This window comes from Hippoglossus hippoglossus, chromosome 16, assembly GCF_009819705.1.
Source record: "Hippoglossus hippoglossus isolate fHipHip1 chromosome 16, fHipHip1.pri, whole genome shotgun sequence".
NCBI classification, from domain to species: domain Eukaryota; kingdom Metazoa; phylum Chordata; class Actinopteri; order Pleuronectiformes; family Pleuronectidae; genus Hippoglossus; species Hippoglossus hippoglossus.
This window is the reverse complement of record NC_047166.1, coordinates 17,214,056-17,237,573: the sequence shown is the minus strand read 5'-3', so window position 1 is coordinate 17,237,573 and position 23,518 is coordinate 17,214,056. Positions and strand designations below refer to the sequence as shown.

The following is a 23,518-nucleotide window of genomic DNA, read 5'->3' as shown; positions in this document are numbered from 1 at the left end:
GTATTACATGCAGATGTGGCTTTAACGAACAGATGTGGCTCCAATAAATGCACAACAAATGTTAAAAGCTTAGCAAGAGTAGGCTAACAGCCATAACTTTCTGTTGCATAAAGCCCATTGCTGAAATAAAAAGGATGCAACATTTTTTAAATACTATAAATGACCTAAATTAAATTGAATATTGAATGTAAATATACCATAGGTTGATGTGCAATTTTATAATCATTCAGCAAAAAAAACATCATCCAATAACCCCCAAATTCTTCAGTTTACAAAGCCAGATTTCTTCAAATTTGCATTAGAAAGTTTTTGAATGACTTCAACAGTTAAAAATACAGCACAAGATGATGAAGATACCAATACATTACATTCATACATTCATTTATAACGTCTTATATGATTTATCTATTCAAGGGCCTATCTTAAATAAGTATGCAAAGGCAATGATTTTTAAAAAATCATGAAATTAGGTAACATATATTATAGTTCAAAAAATATTGGTACAGGCAAAACATTAATGAGCCTCTTGATAATAATATGAAATTAGAAGTAATAATAAATAAACTTTTGAACTGTAATAAGATCCTTCTAGCAAAGATATTATAATGACTTGTTTTGAATTCAGACATTTCAGGTGACCTTGTCATAGTTCTTTTACCATCAGGAATGAAAAACAAACAACACAACAGAATATATTTCTGAGACAATACTGTACCTGAGAGTCTGATCAGGGTTTTTCCAGCCTGGGCGTACTGCCAGCTGTGGTTATCCAGCACTGCCATCCTAAACCAAAACCAGCACCAATCCGTCCAGATCTTAGCCTACACTACACAGCGGTTACCACACTACATAGCTTTCTAACCAATTCTACTATGGCGAGAACTGGACAACAGCCGCGCCATATACAGCACCAGCCAACGCCCTGCCACCCAGTGAGCTGCAGAAAGCCAAAGGCACTGGCAGCTCCTCTTTTTTGCCTTCACCAACTGGCTTTTCTTTGCCATGTCCCCCTGCATGTCACTAACCCCTCCCCAAAACAAGATTTAGTAACAAGTGCTGCTTTGCATTAAACAGTTGCTCCCCTCCCTGGGTGCCCGGCTAGCTACTCACAGGGAGAAAAAAAAAAGTTAAGCCTGCCAAACAGTTGTCGCTGGTGGATTTGTGGGTGAAATAGGCTTTAATAATGATTGGTTGTAATCTTCTCTCTGAATAACACTTTGACTCTGTTGGTGAGTGTCTGCGACGGAGCAGATGAGGGTCCTGTAAATGTAAATAATGATCTCCATGTCATTTTTTGTGTATTTGTCAAGAGAATTTACCTTATAATCAAATTAATTCAGTTTATTTTCAATATATATATATATATATATATATAGGAGGTTTGTTACATTAATTTCAGCAAGTGTTGAATTATTAATCATCTGGTGCAATACTTTCAGAATTATTAAGAAAAACTGTCTGGATGCAAAGCTATTGATGACCATTTCTGCGACGTTGTTACAGAAAATCCTGTAAGTTATCACAATGAGAAACTTTCTCAAAATAATGATTCACCAACTCAAATTTATAACTTACTAACTCCAAATAGACTGACTATCTCAAAATAAGAAGTTAGTTTCTTAAAATGTCTTATATCTCAAAATAATAACTTATATCTCAAAAAAGTTATCTCAAAACTAATTACTTATATCTCAAATTAATGACTTATCTAAAATCAGTGACTTAATATCTCAAAATAAAAACTTAATATCTTATAATTTTGTGATTTAATACCTTGTAATCATGACTTAATATCTTATAATAAAGACTTTTTGTTTTATAATTTCAACTAAGCATTCATTCAGTAATTTTTTTTTCTTTCACAGGCGGAAATAGGCTTCCATGCTAAACTAATGTCAATCAACAGATCAAGCCACGATGACACACACTAATGTGTTCATTCACTTATAATCACGTGTAAAGCTTTTAATATTTGAAACCTTACGTCATCTTGACGTCAGCAAACCGGAAAAACACTCAAACAACATCTTTGTCTGAGCATAAATTCATTGGGACAAAATTATTTCAGTGTCTCCCTGTCCTTTTATCAGCGTGGTTAAATTTGATTATAATACTCATGTACATCCACTTTCATAAAACAGTTGCTTGATTGGGAGCCAAAAATCTTTTCAGCCGAGGAAACAAAACAAAGAGCTTATTCAGTGTTTATGCCGAGAGAGAAATTAAGCTTGCGTCTGAAGGGAAAAAGTCAAAGCTGGACGGTTACCATCATTTTTAGCAATTTAAGAAATTTGTGACACACACATTTAAAATAATAATGTTTACATTTGTCTTCTAATTTCATACACTATTCCCTCTGAGGCACTTTCTCTCTTGGAGCACGTACCAACTCTGTGAGCTGTCTGACACGGTTCCGCAGTCAGCCGACCTTTCCTGTCCCTGAGAAGGTAGTGGAAACGGAACAACATGGTCAGAGCGGCCATGTTCAGTGTCACAGATAACCATCCGAAGGAAATCCCAAAGAAGAACAATGATCCTGTCTGGAGTAACTCGTGAAAACTCTGAGACTGCGGGTGTAAAAAAAAAGTTCTCAGTACTTTTTGGGTAATTGAATCAAATATACCCTGCACCAAGCGCACGGTTGCTGCCTGAGTTTCGTTGACAGTGTGTGAGAGTTGAGCACCTCCTCTCTTCTCTGCAAGCTGAGAAGTGAGGTCTGTCCTGCTGTTCTGTGTGCATGTGAGCGAGCCAGGTCACATATCTAACTGATCCTGCTGGAATAAATAACTGAGAGGGATTGTCACCTCTCAGAGACAAACTGGGGGGGGTGGGGGGGGAGTGACTCAGCTGCAACAAGGATAGAGATGAGAGACCGTGTAGTAGGTCAGGTCGTTGCAGCTGTAAATGTCTAGTTGTGTATTTATCATAACACCTGTGTTATAATAGCCTCCAGATGTACAGGGAAAAGAGTGGGCCTGAGGCAAACTACATAGTCAGTTGATTTTTCAAGTAAAAAGAAGTAAAAACATCCCCTGCAGCAAACAGCTTTAACATGAGCCCCTCTTTAAATGCCCTGTTAGCTTCAATCTCATGAACTTAAACAGTATTTGTGCGATATGAAAAGTTTGGGCACCCTCCTAAGTCAGTGCTTGGTGATGTTTTAAAAACACCACATCGTCTATCTACTAATTTCAGAAATCTGTCCTTCATCATATCCACGTAACATTTGGCATGTGTACTCTTTGTGGTCATGGGAGGTGCAGTGTCGAGTATGGTGCAATATGGATAGTGATAGGTTCAATATTAATAAACTCTAAATAAACAGGCAACCAATGTTCTGTATCAGCGATGGGTGGGACTCATCTAAGTAAGTGGCTTCGATCACAACAACAGTAGCATTCCCAACAATGTCAAAGACGACTGATTCTCCAGTTCAGGGTTCCGTGTACTGAGTCGAGCTTCACCGAACTTTGAGTAAACAGGTGAACAGCTCTTTGTGCAGCAGCGGTGGTGCAGCTTCAGGGTTCTGTGGACTGAGTCCCCCGCAGCTGGTCTTGACTCGCCGTGGCTCAATTACTGCAGGTCACAGAGAGAAAGCTGCAACCAGCATTACCACCGACCAAGCAAACAGCCCATTCAACACAGGTTTAGGATGAGCACTGCACTAGTTCACTCAATATGACAAAATTGACAAGGAAAAAGTTGGAAATATCAATAATCGGTAAGTTGAAGTGTTTAAAATCAGCTAAAAGATTTTGGTAATGAAATAATTGAACAGCTTTGATCCAACCTGTTGCCCGAGCATGTTGTCACATATTTCCTATCTACCTTCTGTCATTTTCTACTCAATACTTTTGTTTTACTTATTTTTACCTCTGCCGAGGAGGTCATATTTTCTTCTGCGTTGTTATTCTATCTGTTAGATAGCAGGATTACGCCAAAACTACCAAATTGATTACCATGAAACTTGGTGAAAGGATAGGGTATGGGACAGGAAAGAAATCAGGCATTTTAGAGGAATGATAGCTCTAAAACAAAAAGAGAATACACCAATAGGACAGTGTTATTCTTTGACTAAAGCACTGGAGCTTACTGTAGTTCTCAGAGAAGCCTCTCTGTGACATCCATACACTGTCTCACTGTTGCCCGTTGCATTGTGACTGTAGCAGAGATAGTGAGGGAGAATAAGAGTAGAAAGACAGCGAGAGACGTAGTGAGTGTGAGAGGGGTCGACACCACAAAAAGGAATAAAAGCCCTTTTCAGCGTCAATCATCCATGCGCATCTGTCTGCTTGTAAGGCCACAACAGTGTGTACAGTGCAAACTCACTGGGCAGCCGGCTGAGGCGCATCAACACATCAATGAAGTGGAGAGGAGGACGCTTTGTACGGCTCAGGGAACGCCATTCACCAGCTTCCTCTGGCCAAACCGTGCCCCCGATTGTCCCGCCCGCACAACAAAACCAAGCCAATAAACCACTGCGGACCAAATAACACCTGACAGGCGGGGTGCAGAGGAGGAGGAGGAGGAGGAGGAGGAGGAGGAGGGGGTGTGCCTCTGAGGTCCACCGTGTTAACAACGGCCTCAGGAGAAAAGAGGACAGGGAAGGAGAGAGGCAGGAGAGATAGAGAGCAAGAAAGAAAATGTGCTTGAGACAACACAATGTGGGCTTTGCTTCAGGCGGTTCAGACGGCCGTTTGCCCAAAGCAGATGGGACCGGATGACAGAAAGAGAGAGAGAGGGAGGGAGAGGAAAGATTTGTGTCAACCAACAGTCTTTTTGAGTACTGTTGAATTAGCACATAAAAAATGCAAAAAGAAGAAATAAATAAATAAACACAACATCAAAACAAATTTGAAATGCCGAACTGAGGTTGTATACCCCGGCCAACCAGTGCAGATTCAGTCTATATACATTTTATGAGGTCACCGTGAACTCTGACCACTGAAATCGAATCAGTTCATCTTTGAGTCCATGTGACAAAATGAAAAAAATCCCTAAAGGCAGACTTGAGAAATCATGATCAACTTGATCAAGGGGCCAAAAACATGGTTTGTGAGGCCGCCGTGACCTTTGACCTTTGACAACCAAAATCTAATCTTAATGTGAAAGGATTCCCCTGAAGTATACCTGAGATATCGTATTCAAGGAGGAAAAAAATATGCCGTGGCTGGTGTGGAGGCATATGCTTGCTGAGGTAAAAAATGCACAGATTCACAAGTTATTTCACCCAAATATCACAGATTCTTCAATTAAAGGCTCTGCAACATTTGGAGACACACAGATAAAGAGATACAGAGACAGCCTCAGCTCACAATAACAATATAAACAGATGAAGCTGGGGGAGAAATCTAATGGACGACACCCAACACCGTGCACAACAAAAGGAGACACACTCTCCAACAAGTGTGTGACCATGTGAGAAAAATAAAAAAACATCAGCCATTTCACAGCAAAACTGTGTGGTCAGACAAACCGTGACCTCAGCTGACAGCAGCTTCAGCGGAGCAACAGCTGAGCTCTGATAATAGGATTATTTACTCCCACGAACAAAACTCAAATTGAACACGTTGATTGACTAAAAAAACAGTCGTTAATACAAGTGCTGTGTTGTAATGAGGCTGGGATCTGTACTCCTTAGACAGGCTTTGTTATTTCTTGGAAATAAAGCCTCTGTGAAACACATCTGTGGTCCAATAAATAAATACAAGGGACGCTGAAAACAATACAGCAGTGACTGAGCTTCTTTTCTTTCCCGTGTCTGGTGGTGTGGGAATGAAAAATCAAAGCAAAAAAAACTGAAATAAAGTGCAAGAGCACATCTATCTGGACATTTCATTTTTTTCATTTTTATAAACAGTATCTGTGACGAATGCTTCTACCGGGTGTTGAATGATAAGCAGGGGAATCAAACCCTGTGGTTTCCCAGTCTCAACAAATCCAGCGAAACAGACCAAACTCTCAGAACTGAGTCCAACTATTTTAGTGGGACAGTGTGCATGAGTGAGTGCGTGTTTGAGGGTGTGTGTTGTTGGTATGTGTCCAGACAGTGTGGATTGTTTATGAGCTGCTGATGCACATCTGCATCCTGTCATCCCCTACTCCTCATCTCTTCTCGTACCGTCTTCCCTCAATCATCTCACTTGCTCTCTTCTTTCCTCAACTTCCCTTTTCTTGCACCTCAAATCCCTCATACCATTAAAATGTCTCGTCTCCAGTCAGTTCCAATCCCTCTCCCCATCCCTCCTCTCTGCTTGCCTTCTCCCCGTCTCTCAATTCCTCTGTGAATAGATTTTCACTAGACTTGTCCTCAACAATGGCCGAGGTCCTGTTGAGTACATACACCCAGCGGACAGGGAAACTACAGGCTGCGGCTCTGCGTCTTTAAGCCAGGAGGCAGCTCGTTGATCCTGTAGGCCATCCACTGTTATTACAGCTCGGAAAACAACGGGCGTAAGTAAACAGGGAGCCATGGAAATGTCTGATGGAATATCTGACTTTATATGCATGGTTGCCCACATGCATGTGTGCACAAACACCCAGAGGGTCACTAAGAGGGGCCAAAAAGGTCATATGTTTTCCCCCCTTGCTTTGGACATTGACAGCAAAAGCTCACTCGCTCTAGAGAAATTCCCTAATGTAAAACACTCATTTGCATGTGCACTAAATTATACTTTGCAGGAACCAAAATAATAAATAAAAAAGTAAGTGGGAGTGCGTTTGCAGCTTTGCCAGTTGATTTACCACAGTGTTTCTACAGAGGGAAATATTTCACACCAATTTAGACTGTGGAGCAGCTCCAAATCTAATCCCATCTAGTCATTTTCATATTTTGTTCTGGCCCCCGAGTGTCTCTAACCATCCTGTAAGAGAGGAGGGGGCGGGGTTAGTGAGGGCTGAGAGTGATGGATAAAGGAGAGAAAAATGAGAAGAACAGAGACATGCAGGGAGAAAAAGAGAGAAACAAACACCACTTCTGACTGGTTTGTGTCTGGTCCCAATTTAGGATGCTCTCCTCAAGCCATTTAATTGAAGGTCTTTTTATGACGCTGAGGCCTCAGTCAGCTCCGGGCAAACAACACACGACCACATCTGAATCCGGGCTCCACCCTGGCTGCATATATAGATATATACCATACACAGTCAAGCTGTGTGCTTTCTGCTTTTATCTGCAGGATTTTTTCTGTAGAAACTTATAAGCCGGAAGTGTTAAATGTAAAATCACAAACAGCACAGAATGACATAATGTTATTCTGAGGAGAGAGATGGAGAGAGAGAGAGAGAGAGAGAGAGAGAGAGAGAGAGAGAGAGAGAGAGAGAGAGAGAGAGAGGAGGGTGGATACTGACTCAGTCCCTCCCTGCACTATTTGTCTCGCACAGTAGGGGTCACTGCACTCTCTGATCAGTGAGGCAGTTGTACACGGGCAGATAAAGCCATAATCTGTAGAGAAACATAGCATCTACGACGTCATCAGCAGCTTTCTGGAGGATCATTTTGGAGTGATATAGATTCAGTCCAGCACAAACGTTAAAATATGATCCTGCTCGGAAATAGAGCGTATCTCTATCTCTGCAACTCCAGGGTTAATATGAATAATCTTGGTATATATCTATATAAAGGTAACACTTGGTGGAAGCTATAGATGTTACTAGGTCAGAGTAAATGAAGAAGGACACAACATAAATGAAAGATTTCATGTCCCCTTAAAATGTTTTTGAGTGAACATGAAATTATGCAGTTGTATCATAAAACCACATAAACATTGTTTATCATTCAGAAATTATAGTATCTGGTTCCGCAAATCTAGTCAAGAATGCTGACTACTCATTATCAACAGACATGCCAAACACTTGAGAGGAAAATTTAGGAAAGAAAACCAATATTTGAGCTGTTTATCTGACCAGTGTATCTGCTCTGAGAATTAAATCATTCCAACAACATTAAACATCTTCTCTAAAGCTGAGAGGAAAGCAACTGGAATAAAACGAAGGAAGCATCCCAACATCCCTGACCCTCATTCTCCCATCATCCAGCTGCAGATGAATCCATATCGGCAGGCTGCTTAAATATTAAATGCTTATGGGTCACCACACTTTTTTTCCACGGCCAAGAGCCTCGTCTCTCAATGTCCATGCACACAAGAGAAGGTTTCACGATATCATTGGGAGGAAGAGACAAGAAGAAGGGATTATCTTCTCATCTCATCATCCTTGAGACGTAGTTGTAGAATAACAAACAGTTTGTATGTTGTGAAAAACAAAAACAGTGAAGTGACATGAGGGATTCAAATTACCTTCATGCAGGGATTTCTGCAACTGGGCTGCATGGAAAGCATCTGCATCTAATTGTATGTGATATGCAGGTATGACTTTCCTAACCTGACGGATGAAGGTTTAAACGTACAATGTGTAACTTCGGCCACTAGGGGTCTTTCAATCAAAATAAAAACAAAAGGCCTAGTTTGATGACATCGTGAAGCAGTGTGGGATCATGGGAGTTGTCGTCTTCACCACCGTTGCCGATGAAAATCTACCTAACGCAACCCCGGTGCAAATCATGTTCACGGATGAGGGGATGTATTAAAATTGCATTCACATTACGCAATAAATGAATAACTGATCAAGCAGAGGAAGGAAAAAAAGCCGACCAGCTACCTGGCTAGCAGTGTGTTTTACCTCCGTCATATGTCGTTTACCCCAGAAGTTAAAGCAGAGACGGTCAAAGTCACGTTTTTTTTTGCGTCTGTCGCGTGTTCAATTCTGCATACTTTCTGCCGACTTTACAAGAGGGGCCAGGCGGGGAAAGTCCACAGAAACTGTGGGGGCTCTCACTCGGACATTTGCGTTCACACATACACCTTCTCCAGAGAAACTACAGAGGACCTCCGGAGAAACTTCAGTGCATGTCTGTTAGCTAATACTGGACACATGTCTGACTCATCTCTACTTGCGCTACTGTTAAACACTGTTTTAGCATTCGCCATTATCATCCTGCAAATGTCCCTTATGGCCTCAATGGCCGAGGTTCAACAAAAGACATTTTGAAACATCCAACCATCCATTCACTACACCACTTATTGTATAAGGGTCGCAGGAGAAGCTTTGACAATCCCCGCTGGCATTGGGCGAGAGGTGGGTAACAACCTGCACAGGTTGCCAGTGAATCACAGGGCCAACATAGACAACACTCTCACATTCACACCTTTGGACAATTTACTTTTCAAGTCCACACAGAGAGACAAGACTTTGAACCGGGAACCTTCACGCTGTGAGGCATCAGTGCTGGGTCATCACAGGTTCACATCTTCACTGTGTGATCTGTGGCTCGGATTACAGCTCAAGAGTAAAATAATATCTCTAAAACTGAAACAGATTCGTCTCATTTATTGAGAACCACTGACAATGTGATGCCCACATAAGCCAATGGTGATGACCAAATCGTCTGTTCAGCCCCTCCGAGCTGCTACCCACCCCCCTCGGCCCCCGATGTAAACACAAACCTTGCATGGGGAGAAGCACATGACTCGCATGCATTCATTAGTTAGCCGGCAGACCAAAAATAGAGATGTTGTGATGCTGTCAGAAAGTAGCTCTAAGTATAGAGCGGAAAGCTCGAGACGAACACATGCTACTGTGCACGTTTCAATAGCATGACGTAAGCATGTTGCGGGTACTGAAACAATGACATACATAGAGCACCTCTAAACAAAGTGATCATAGAGTAGTGATTTAATTATAATAACAGGACCTGATGTCACTTTATTGCAAATTCAGCTGTCATTCCTCAGCAAAGTGGCCTACACTCACTGTTGCTGAGACAATTTGTTCTCCAGCTCACGTTAAATTATTCAGAAGCTGTCACTGTAAAATCCTACCATACTCACAAGGTCCAGCCGACAGGATCTGGATGGACATGTCTTCAGCCCGTCTCTGCTCCCTCTGCACTCAAACCCGGCCAACTGACCAATAAAGCAAGCAGCACACCAGCACGGGAGGACTTCCATCCATGCGCGGTCTTCCAAAGGATAAAATACTTGCAGTTTTCAGGAAGCACACAAGTTCCTCTCCATCATCCTGACTGCCTCAAATGAACACCTTCATTAGGTGTCACCTTTCGTAAGTGGAACTCATTCTCACATTACAACTGCATCCACTGCTTAAGAGTAATTATGGATAAAATTCTTAGGCAAAAAAATGAGGGAAATCAGCATTAGTTTCACTCCATAGAAAAATATATTATTTCTGCATGTGATGTCACCTTAACAGGCAGACTGCTACGCTGCTACTAAGGATCAAATAACTATCTTTAATACTCCAACATAAAAAACAACAACAATCGTTTCTGTGTTTTCCCAGATGTGACGATGCTGCCACTGTCCCACAATCCTACATCATATTCCTCTTCTGAATGATTCAATGAATGAAAAGAAGATTGTAGCTCCCGCAGCAGCACGGCCGTCAAACACTGCACATATGTCCGTAGCTGGGGATGGAGAGGGCATTGTGGTGATATTCCCCCTGTCCCTGGAGCGGCCAAGTATCCTTTATATCCCCTCGAATCAAGGAGCGACCAGCACACACACACATCCACAACATCTTCCCCCGCCCGCCCCACCCATTCTGGCTTGGCTCCTCCCCACGCTGGCCATCTCCAGCAAGCGATTGGCCGATGCGCGGGGGAGAGGTTGCCACCGATTGGACGGGTGCTGGAGCGGAACTCAGCTTTCCCCATGCATCAGTGCTCTCCAGGAAAAGACCAGGGTTGGAGAGGGAGAGAGGGAGAGAGAGAGAGAGGGAGAGAGAGAGAAAGAGAGAGAGGACAAAGATGATGATGTGAGAAATAGGAACGATACCAGGGCTGGAGGGGGAGGGGGGAAGAAGAGAGGTGTAGAGAGAGAGAGATAACGAAGAGAGGATGAACTGGAAAAGAGAGAGCTGGATGAAAATTATCAACGTCACACTGCTCATCTGTATTTTATTCAAATGCGTTCCCTGAGAGATATTCCTATTAGAAAGTATTTTCACCACAACATCACGTCTTGCAGAATGGAAACATTCTGATGTGAATCTGATGTTGACGGTGCAGCAGAACACGCTGTCTTGACTTCGGGGGAAACGCAGTCCACAACAGATGGAGCCTATCAGCATACAGCAGGGTGGAGTGTTTACGTATCTAATGTGTGTGTGTGTGTGTGTGTGTGTGTGTGTGTGTGTGTGTGTGTGTGTGTGTGTGTGTGTGTGTGTGTGTGTGTGTGTGTGTGTGTGTAGAGGAAGGCAGGGTTCAGCTATGCATGGGGATGAGGAAAGTCATTATTGGTGAACCCGATCAGTGAGTCGGTGCTCACACGTCACGGAAGGTGTGTAATGTGTGCGTTACTCTTGTCTTCCTACAGGGCCTGAATGTGGATCACGCATCTTGTACATGTATTGCGTAGGACTCTGGGTGAGCAGCACTATGATGCATGCACTCATCTAAAAGAAGTATAGTGGATTTTAAAGGTGGTAATATGACTGATATGAGTGACATTCATAGAAAATACAAGACTATATCAGATGATTGATTTCTATCCGTAATAAATGGCTTGCTGTTGTCTCTGATGTCCCATGCATTATTTAATCTTACTTAGTTGTATTTATACAATTATATTTGATATTATTTCAAGCATTTGAATGTCAACAGGGTATAAAGAATACATTGTCGTTATTCTGTACAGTTTATAGTTATATTCTTTATCAGTTCTTTCTATTACTTTTTTGCCATAAGCAAATACAGACATAGCAGATATGTGAGATATTTTGCATGCAGTGTGATGTTTGGCAAGTGAAATTATTACTTAAGATAATATGAAACTCATTTCATATAATTTATAATCAATATATAATTTTAATCAGAATATTTTGATTGCATGACAAAGAGTTTGATTCATTGAAAGAGCCTGAAACTTTGTAAATGCAGTAATTGGGAATTTTAAAGCTGTTTGCAAAGACTATTATTCAGTGAGAAAAAACACTCATTACACAATGTGCATGTTTCTAATAAGTTGATAAATGATATAGTTTGGGCTTTTCTTTAAAAAGAAAACTTTTTTTTACCCCTTTTAAGAAACTGATTGTCTTGTTATTTGCAGCCACAGGAAATATTGCCTAGCCAAACAGATATCATTATACTGATATCCTGTGACAGGAGGATGCAAGCTGTGCTCTTCCTAAAACCAACACAGCCAGTGTTTTACAGCATGATCCAATTAAGGCCTCCTGCACACACACACACACACACACACACACACACACACACACACACACACACACACACACACACACACACACACACACACACACACACACACACACACACACACACACACACACACACACACACACACACACACACACACACACACACACACACACACACAAACTAGGTGAAAAGGCACACACAGAGGTCAGGATGCACATGGTCACATGCACATGTGGATGAACTACATGCACAAAGACACACAAAGGTGAAAACAGACACACGCTCAGCAGAGTCCAGCTGTCTCTGTGTAAGAGATCACAGGGAGTTTAACCGGCTTTCCACTCTCTTATCCCATCTCCATTGTGTGTGTCTGTTTGTGTGATTGTGTATGTGTGTGTTTCATAAGTCATCAAGAATTTGAATTATTACTTAAATATAATGTAATTCATGAATAGCAATATAACAAAAGTCACACAGGCACAGTGAGGAGGTGTAAAACATAATTGATCCACCTCATATTTGCAAAATGTTTTACTCTGTTTGTCTTTCTCAATATCAACTGGAATGAACATTTTAATCTTGATTTTTCACCATATTGCCCAGCCCTAATTGAGAGCTTATCATATAATGAACACATGCCAGGGAGCACTTTGTAATATCCTGCTCCATATACATTAGGGGTCAAAAGGTTTTCTACCCTGCCTTGTCCTATTATAGAATCTGATGCCAACCTCAGCCACACATACTTTCATTTTTCTGACAGTAAAAGCTTCACTGACAGCAATCAGGTGCACACTGATTTAACACTCCTCTACAAACACAAGGTGGCTGGTGAGCACTTGTACATAATACATGCTTCGATGCAAATTATGGTTGCTACTTGTCTGATTGCATGCATGCATGTGAATTAGGTGTGAGCACCTTGTCTAATCTCGTGGTATCAGGCGAGCCAAGATCAAATGACGCTCAGCCAAACTAGTTAAGACGTGATGTTTAACAGACATCTCATGTGCCGCAAAGGTAACCGTGGCCAACACTCATATCTCCTGATTTCTCTCCTGCATCCTCTGCCTTGTATCTCAATGTTTTTATGAGCTTACGGGTAAATGTTCACAAATGAAGCATTACAACAACTGGTGTAATTGTCTTACTATCTATTCAAAGATATAACCAGTGAGAGACGGAGATAAAAAGTAACAGAGCAAGAGAAAAAAAAAAAAGAGGAAACAAGAGTGAAAACAGTGAGAAGAGAGTGAGTAAACAACATTCACACAATCACACACAACAACCACATCCACAAACACACGCACGAGCACACACACAGAGTTTAGTCTTCCACACCCTGGCCTCTGCAGGGAAGAGTAAAAAACAAAAATCCAATGAACTCCAGAGAAAACCACTTCCTCCGCTTCTTAGTGTGTGTGTGTGTGTGTGTGTGTGTGTGTGTGTGTGTGTGTGTGTGTGTGTGTGTGTGTGTGTGTGTGTGTGTGTGTGTGTGTGTGTGTGTGTACGCGCGTGTCTCAGTGAGCATGCCTGCCTGCCTGCCTGTCTACCCGCAGTGCACATGGTGAGCATTCAAAGCCCAATTCAATAGGAACCTCACAGTGAGCTCAGTATGGGCAGAGATGAGAGACTGAGTTCACAGCTGAATTACACTGAGCAGAAACATATGGAGCAAAGGAAAGGACAGGAAAGGAGAAGAGAGAGCAGTCAATCAATTACCATAATTGTCTGTACCTGTTTTAACTTCCTATTCCTTTCATCTTGCTCGTCTTTCTCTCCACCCACATTAAAATATTCATCTGTTTTTTTCAGCTAGAGAGACCCAGACGGCAAATACTTGTCATCTAATCCACCATCCTTTGCATGCTTAATATCATTAGTGCAGCAGAGATCAGAATCAAATCGACTGAACTGAGCATTTAGCGAATGTTGCAGATTATCTTGCACTGAAAGCCTGAGTATATCTGGGGACCGGTCCAAATATTTACGTAAGTATGTTTAGTATGTAAATCCATGTGCAGGCCGACAGTGTTTGGGGACAACTTGTGATTTTGTGTCGTCTACTAAAAATACATCCAAATTGTAAGCCAGCAAAGGGTCAAAGCTTTAGTTTGATCGCATGTGCAAAGCTAATCCAGTTTTTGTTTTGTTTTGAATGTAAACTGGCAACACTTCAAATTAATGTGGATATATTGTGATTAATACACTTTAGCTCCTTTTCAAAAGGTAAAAAAAAAAACACCCACTAACATCTGGATCTTGTCTGCAGTGAGAGTGGATACAATCAACATTCACTCCCAGGTCAAATGACTCGGTAGTAGACACCGGTTTTTATCGGCTCCGGTTGCGATCAGCCGAGATGGAAACATGATATCCAGGTACCACCCTAATTTCTTCTGCTTCTTTATTTTAGCAGTCTAGAAACTAACCCTGCACGACGTGATGACATGCATTGAACGTGCAAAAGCGTTATTTTTTTCTCCATATGGTGCAAAACGCAATATGCAAAACACTGGCAAGACAAGCAAGGTGAGAGAGCTTTTCAGTTTCCGGGACGTTGGTGATGTCGACCATGACTCATAGAAAAAAAAAAAAAACAGAAAGGCAAACTACTCTGCATTAGGAAAAGAATCAATCTAAATACGTTTACCTGCATTTAAATAACCCGCATATACCCGCTAATTTGGGGGTAATTCTAGGGTCAAGTAAAGCAGAGGTCAAATCCAAGAAGTATGACTACATAAATGTGTGTGTGTGTGTGTGAGACTAAAATGAATTTGCCTGTGTTTAGATGCAGGACCTGTCTCGGCCCCTGTGTGGCACTGTGTGACACGAGCAGAACAGATGAGTGCTGACAGAGAGGTTAAAGTTGGGGCCGGGCTGAGACTTGAGATGCAGAGACATCCCTGACCAATGAAGTACGACCTATAAGGTACCGATGCTAGTGCATGAATTATTTTCTTCATGACACCTACATCATTAGTTTGGACCCACGGATTGGTCACACGCTTCTCCTACATATTCTCAGCCATATCTATACATCAGTGAATGCAAAAGGCTGGACATCAAGCCTAGCTGCTTTTTTATCAGCAGTGGTTTGATTTATAGTCTTAAATCTGAGCAGCTAGTATCGTCCGCCGCAGGTTTGGTTTTGGACAAAGATTTGATGCTAAAACATTGCTCAGCCTATATTTGACTGCAAGTAACCGTAGAAACAACAAAATGGGCACCAGGAGATCGCATACCTCTGCCAAGATAACATCCGATCTCGCCATGTTAAAGAAAATTGAAAAACAGTCCTGAATCTGACCATTTATCTGAATCCTCTGGTAGCCTAAATTGAATGGGTTGTGCCACATCCTTCCACTAAATTTGATGGAAATCGCTTCAGTTGTTTTTCAGTATTCCTGCAGAGAGACACACAAACAATCGGCAATGAAAACACAAATCCTCTTTGTTGAGGTAATGAAGGTGCTTTCTCGGTTAGTTAATGATTAATCTGATTTGATGACTCGGTGAGCGGAAACCAACTCTCTGGTGTTCTACAGCTCACTTCCTCCATTGTTTTCTATATCCGGATACCATGTCCTACATCATTGCTTATAACTTATAACCCACATAGAAAAGATCGTCTCTCTGAGCAAAACAAGTGTAAATCTCCGAAAAGACAAATCTCTCTCAAAACACATTGAAAAACCAAAGCCGAGCTCAGATTAAAAAACAGGAAACATCCAGTTGAGGTTACGTCAAGTCCTTTGAAAGGAAGCCATAAAGAATCTAAATCCAGCCCATCGCAAGGAGGAAAGAGAAAACAATCATGACAATGTGCATGAACATGTGTAGTTGTTACAGGAAAAAGGAAAAGAAATGCATACAATACAAATATTGAATACTAATAAATACTTATGATACTACAAATTAACTCTTCTCCACTTAGGGAAGAAAATTGTCATAAAACATGTTTGTATATTTGAATGTTTGGTCAGCCTTGCTGCAAGTAGGCATTCATCCACCAACGCAGGTACACGCACGCACGCACGCACGCACGCACGCACGCACGCACGCACGCACGCACGCACACACACAAACACACAAACACACGTCCTTCATTCAGACTCTAATGAGGACAAATAGCAAATGGTCTGTTGTGTCCAGCAGTACACTCCCTGCTTATAATGTGCCAGATCAGCTAATAAGCCACTGAAAGATGCATTAGTGTTTACTTTGCACACCTGCAATTTTCACATTACAGTGCAACATTAAAGCCTCAGGCAATTTGCTAAATCGACACTTAATTCAACAGCAAGTTAATTTTGTTTCAGAGTAAATAAAAATGAACAACGAACATTCAGCCTTAAATGGCCGGTACAACCTGATTACCCCTCGAGCTCGTGAGTTTCTGCCTTATTACAAAGAAAATACAGAAAGACGCCAGTGCAGCATCTCTTTATTTTTTGAGTTTCAGCCTCAGGGATAAGGTTCACTGGCTTTTGGGGCAAAAGGCCGGTGCACACGATTTGGCTGGCACATGCTAAAATCATTTCCCATTAACACCCACTCAGATTCTGGCACATGGTATTAATAGGCCTGGTTGTAAATTGAAAAAGGTTCATCCCTGGACGACCCAATTGGAAAACATCAGGTCAAAACTGTGTCAAACACAGGGGGGGCTCACAGAGCTACATGGAACGCAGTCGGCTGATGTTTGTCAAGAAGTCACAATAATTTGCTGCAGGTGTCTCGTGTCCTCTTTCAACACCCAAGCTCACATGAGAAAATCTTTTTAAAAAATGTTATGTGTCAACTCACAACTGACAACTCATGTGCACTTTCTGCTTGCGTGTGCCAGCTTATCAGGCAAAGATTAAACCAATCCTTTCAATGTAAATCAATCTTTTTTATGGAAACGCTCCAGACACTTTCAATGCATTTTGGGTCCAAGAGAGATTAACCTAATAATTTATGGCCAGAGAACCAGGCCCACATTCATTTGGGTTTAATCTATTTGCATAACCTAATATGGGCCACTTTACAGCCCCACTTGTGCCCCAAAACAAGTCGCCCTGGAGAGTGACTCGGTGTATTTTTAGTATGCATGTCCTTCGGGTATTCAGGACGTGAACCCACAAGGTCATAGGTCTCCTCTGCCACAGGGGAGCGTGAGTCTAATGGAATTCAACACAGTTGAGCTTTGATGGAACATAACATTTTACTTAAAGTGGGCATGGTACACGGTGTTCTCGATGTTTCAGCTCTGTATCCTCACACATACACACGGGCAAAGTATATCAGTTACACACAAACACAGTATTGTATCCAAGCGAGTGTTTTGTGTCTGCTCCATAGGTTTCCGTCTTGCCATCACAAAGACACAGTTCATGGAGCTCTGAAGCTTCCCAAAACACAAGCATCATTGGTTTCCCACTTTCTGTTTGATGTTGCGCATATTAGATCAAGTGCAGTGACTGACGTGCCTGGTAAGACAGCCAGATCAGATACCGGGCAATGAACAAATCATGTGTCCTCTTACCTGAGGTTGGACCTGGGCCATCCAGCTTGGAATCACATTTTGGAAGAGAGCAATCTAAAAAGAAGCAGAGAGAGATAAAACTTTAGAGAGAGGAAACAAAGAGTGACCCGCTCGAACGATACTTCGACCCTCGCCCTGTTTTAGTGTCCGAAATCAGAGCTTTGTGACTGCGAGGGACAAATGAGAGAGTGGGCGAGCTGCTGTGGAGCAGCTCTTTGATCCTGGTCTCTGGATGGTCCCTCCCTGAGATTACGGTTGTGTAGATCTCAGATACACTATAGATTCACGTGTGCTATTTCTCCCTCCCTTCTTTCCCATATGCTCCAACACTCACAAACACATTCCCTCCCACACACACACATGAACAGGCTCATGCATGACTCTCAGTGCACCGGCTGCTAAAGTCAATGAATCATTTAAAGATGCAGACTACAGTAGATGTATGTCTCTTTTAATGCCTTGGGACTTATCTTCAAGGAAAGAAGAAATGTTGAGTATTCAGGCAGACTTGTGAAAAAGCTGTGTGTCTGCCGCTTGCTATCCGAAGCTTGTTACACGGGAGTGGAGAGAACACTGGCCCTAACAGCAGTGCTGGAATCGGTGACGTCATCGGGAGTGATTGATTTCAGGATTGAATTTCATTATGGGCATGAAGTAAAATCACTGAATTTCGTTTTTTCTCCCTTCAAGTAAAAGACCTGACGTGGGAAGTGTTCCATGCCGACTGTACTTAGTTCTTTATTTGGACTGACATGCATCGTGTATTTGACAAACTGTCTTTCTGGGTCACTCGTCAGTGGGACACTATAAAGTGGCATGAGATAACAGAGAGAAGAGACGGGGGGGTAAAGGGACAGGGGCAGCTTAGCTCTTCTTCGCTCTGACTTCTCCTGGCTGCCTCTCGAAAAAGAACAGCCTGGCATATGCTCCTGCCTAGCGAGGATTACAGTAAGCACCTGTTCACACCCTGTATGCTTCATTTTATATGGTGTAGTGTGGATAAGGTGTTTGGTCCAGTAGTGGGGAGTGATTATCCTCTTTGAGAATTTCAGATCCTTTACATGTCTTGTTTCCAGAGGCCGTTTTAATCTTAGAATGTGAAAGCAGGCACATGTTTTACAATAGTGAATGTTGCTCGGTGCACAGGGACTAGATGCTGTCCAGGGGGAAATCATGGTCAGCATATGCTACCAGGCAGGCATTAGGTGGCAACGTGGTCATATGGACAGGAGGGAGTTAGTGAAGGAGAAAAGGGAGAAGTAATCTTCTACCAAATAGGGAGAAAGAAAGAAACCGCCGGTTCAAGATAAGTGGCAGAGCTTTCACTTGTAACCATGATCAGGATCAAGCTGTGAGGAGACTGAAAAGAGACCAGAAACCTCCTCATCTAAAATCCATCTGTGTTTGGAGGATAAATGACTCAGATTTCTCTCAGATAAAAACCTGACAATTGTTTCTGCAGCTTCAGTCGACATGAGGATGGTGGAAAAGACCAGAATGCCAATAAAGGGAGGATGAGTCAGAAGGGGGTTAAAACCTGGGACAGAAGAAAAAATAGAAGGGCCTTTCAAGGGTGCATATCTTCGCCATGCCCTATCCCGCCACGTCAAAGAAAGAGAAAAATAATGACTGGAAACAGCAAATAATTCAGATCGGCACCAACATTTAATAGGTTTTTCCTCAGGGTATGTCACAATCCTCCACAAAATTTGAATGGAAATCGGTTCAGTAGCTTTTGCATAATCCTGCTGGATGACAAACAAATAAGGTCCAACAGTTTGCTAATGAAACAACATTTAAATTCATTAGATCTGGATCTGAACCAAATTGCACAAACTCAGAAACATCAGTACCCTTTTTTTCAAATCAAGATCCATGAATTATTCTCTGAGAAATCAACAGAAATGTTGAAACAAATTCCTGATCCAATTTTTTGGGACCAAAATGCATTGTTCCTTGGGTTATGCCCACCCTTTCATAACTTCTTGGGAAATCGGTACAAACAAAGAAACAAACAAATCCGGAAAAAAAACGTAGCCTCCTTGGCAGAGCAAAGGCCCGTTTCGTCTCTGAACTCATTCAGTATTTCACCGGCAATATGCTTCCCCTTGAATTGTGTGTGAATCACTTACCAAAACAATAAAAGGCAGTTACCGCAGCTACAACATTGCAACAAAAATCGGCAGCTTTTCTTCGAAACCGGGACCAATTTGAAAGTACGTACATCGGCGAGCCAATACAGTAGGATGGGGATGTTGCGCTTGATCCTCAACCTATTTTATCCGAAGCCAGAGAGGCCAAGCGGCAGTTTAGCCTTCCTAAGCCAGAGGAGCACTGGGCTGGCACTGTTCACGCGACAGCGATCAGAGCCTGCTGCCGTCTTCAAAGCAGGACGGAATGTTAGCGAGTGTGTGTTTGTGGGAGAAAGAGAGACGGCGCAGTTCCTTTTGGACAGACTGCGTGCAGCTGTTGACAGAAGACAAGCACTGTTGGCGGCACGCACAAGATCACACATGTATGCAAACACACACACTGCAGGCTGTGCTTTGATTTTACACATGCTGAGTTCATGTTCTGCTTTATTCAAACTTTTTGCTTTTGTACTAGCTGAAATAAGACCTAAGCTTATCTGCTAAAAATAGTAAAACATGCCATTATGTGCAGTAAGCACACTTAGGCGCACGAGTCTGGTTTCTAAATATGCATGTATGCATTTGGACGTGTGCAAGTGTGGGGAAAGAATATGAATTATTTAAAGTTTCTGCAACAATGTTATCCAACAATTGCACGTGTCCCCTAAAAAATAAAAAATCTAAAAATATCTGATTAATGCACAACTGAGAATGAAGTTGTCTGATCCTTGTTATGCACTTTATACGAGAACAGAAACTGGATTGCTAATCAATTTTATGAATGAAAAAAAAGACACGCATCCTGACACTTGACACACTGCACCATCGTCTCAAGGGGGAAGCTCTTAAAAAGCAGCAAGTCTCAGAACTCAAGAGGGGGGCATGGTCATAAGTCTGTGGCTGCTTTTTCAAAGCGCTGCTCGTGAAAAAAAGAAAAAAGAGGTCCGACGCATTGTGGGAGGCTTGTGACTTCAAATCTCAGATCCAGATGCTTCCTTGGTTTAAGCTGTCGATCTGGGGGAAGTCGGGGAGAACTGAAGCATCTGCTCCGGGAGCAGGAAGAGAGCGGCGAGAGGTCGAGGAGGGAGGAATTAGGAATTGTGGAGGAATCAAATTAATATGTATTTATGTGGTGGTCTCCACATGTTAAAAACCTATGATCATAATGAAAGTGAAAATAATAACGGTGGTCGACGGCAGTTGCTGCTCCCTGCCTTATCTACTGGAACAGTATAATATCAGATCAGTACTCGGTACCTGACGATATGCAAAGCAAAGGTATCGTAGTCGGTATCAGGAGGAGGAAATTATATGAGAGCATCTCTAGGTAGAAGAGAAGGAAGGTATGCATTGTGGCAGCTTACTGGGAGATCATTACATGAATATATGACAACCCTGAGCGGAGGCAAGGTATGAGGTAATGATGGAGGGCCGTGTGGGAGAGGAGCGGAGGAGGTGATGAAAGGAATGATAGAACGAGTGGGAGTCTGCAGTTGACTGATAGAAGTTTCACTCTTATCAGATGAGGGATTTGTAGGAGACACACGGACCAGCCCACAGCCTATTTTTATGACCCGCAATCCTCCCGTGTCTTCATCCCTTGCTCATTCGCCCCTCATCCCTCCATCCCCCTCTTCCTTGCTTCCATGGCCCCGGGCAACGTGGGTGGGATGCACTGATTTATACCTCTGTGCATGTGTGCGCTTCGTGTGTGTATATGTGCATGTGTGAGGTAATGAAGCTGTCCCACAGGCTACACTTAGCATCCGACAAACACATTACCAACCTATTGGAATTCCTGATAATCGACCAGGCTACCAACCAATATCTTTCATGTACATGGAGGCATATTCGACTGATATGACCATGATGACTGGAAATATACATATCAAACCAACCAATGTAGTTTTAGGTTATAGAGCCAAACATCCTAGTGTTTTATGTTTATCACTTAACGTTATTGAATAAAAATTATCTCCGAGACTGTATTTCTTTAATCTGTTCAGAAAATGAGAACCAGCTTCATTCGACTTTAACCAAACTGGGATATACACAATTCCCAAAAAAAGAATTCCAGATCTGTGTCTGTGCGTCTTCAAAGTGACCCCTGGCATAGATGTACAAGACATTTTACTACAATCAATAATTTGGCAGGATGGAAGGGGGGAGGTAACATGTGTACATACATAAAGTGCATTACAACTCCCTCGAAAGGTCAAGAGGCTCTGATGAGATCGATGAATATGGTCAGGCTGTAAAACAGGTAATTGCCTCGCTGTGCTACCTTCTTGATTGTCTTCTCCATAAAACCCTTCAATAAGCACTAAGAGAGGAACGAGCTATAACAAGCATCCCAACATCTGGTTCCTGTTGGGAGCATACAGTAGGCTTTTCATAGAAAATCAGGAAAGGAGGAGAAAAGTACCTTATTCACATGGTGCGCTGACCTGGAATTGCTCGTTTTTTTAAATGCTTCCACTTGTTAGAGGTCATGTGATCATTTGCACTTATTGATCATGTATGCACCAACCCCCTGATCTGTTTTTAATAACAGCTAATGGATCTTTTAAATCTAGAAATAGTAGAGCCCAGCCGATTTATCAGTATTAATGTTTGCAGATATAAAAACTTTCAGAATGAACAATGCAAAAACTAAAAGGGATGTGCATTCATGGTTACATCTTAAGTAAAAAATAAAATAAATCTTTATTTTCATATTTGAAGTTCTATTTTATCGATTTGTGTTTATTGGTTAATTTATTTTATTTTAAACTTTAAAATATCAAGCCTGAATTGCACTTATTTGTCATAGGGCTTTGATAACCACATCTTAAGAATCATTGATATTTTTTTAAATATATATATATATATATATATATCGACCAATATATTTTTGATATTTTTTACTCCCTTATATAGGTATCAGCATCAGCCCCCAAAAATCCATATAGTTCGGGCTGTAAGAAATAGTATATTAATGATTACATTGATTAAGGTTTGTTTGTCCCCCTTATATGGTAGAAAGCAATTGCCAGTTCAGGTGAAATTGAACATCAAGCTGTTGATTACGAAGCAAAAATGGTTCAGCCCACGAATGAGACTGAAAACAAATGCATGTTTCAATTATTTACAAAAGAAAGTCTTTTCTGTGATGTGGTGCCGTTGGTCACAGCTACAAAGTTTTACAGAATGTAGGAGCCCTCTTTTGTTTATTTTGGTGCCGCCAAATTTTGCATGCACGCACTATTATTTTGAAGGCAAACCACTCCCTGGCTTTCTTAGTTGTTGGAGTATGACAATGACATCCGGGCATTTTTTGTTGAATTTGCAGAGTAAGTTTTTGTCACTGATATTTTGAAATGATGAAAAAACAATGATCAAGATGCTGATACTAAAACATGTTTATCGATGCAAACAATGACCTTACAATCCTGCTGGTGAACTAAAATACTGACCATTATAATATAACAGGTTTTTTTCTTCGAAGGAGCCTAAAAATACTTGGTTGATAATGCCGATTTTGCAATGCGAGAGATCTTTATTTTGTACTTTATCTGCCTTATAATGAACCTATGTTGTATCTCTTTCTTTTACCATAACTACATACTACATATT

The 23,518-nt window shown here is 41.7% G+C and overlaps 1 protein-coding gene across 8 annotated transcripts in view; it reads right to left on the bottom strand.

Annotated features, from left to right (window-relative positions):
• triob (trio Rho guanine nucleotide exchange factor b) overlaps positions 1-23,518 on the bottom strand; it is a 113,181-nt gene that overhangs the window by 82,290 nt on the left and 7,373 nt on the right. For 5 of the 8 annotated variants that reach the window (XM_034610717.1, XM_034610708.1, XM_034610709.1 and 2 more), the window contains exon 2: positions 17,772-17,825. In XM_034610717.1, the coding sequence (XP_034466608.1) occupies positions 17,772-17,825 (54 nt within the window). Of the gene's footprint in view, positions 1-715; positions 905-2,386; positions 2,517-9,884; positions 10,229-17,771; positions 17,826-23,518 lie in introns of those variants that run through there. The other 3 variants (XM_034610715.1, XM_034610712.1, XM_034610714.1) reach the window with 3 other exon arrangements.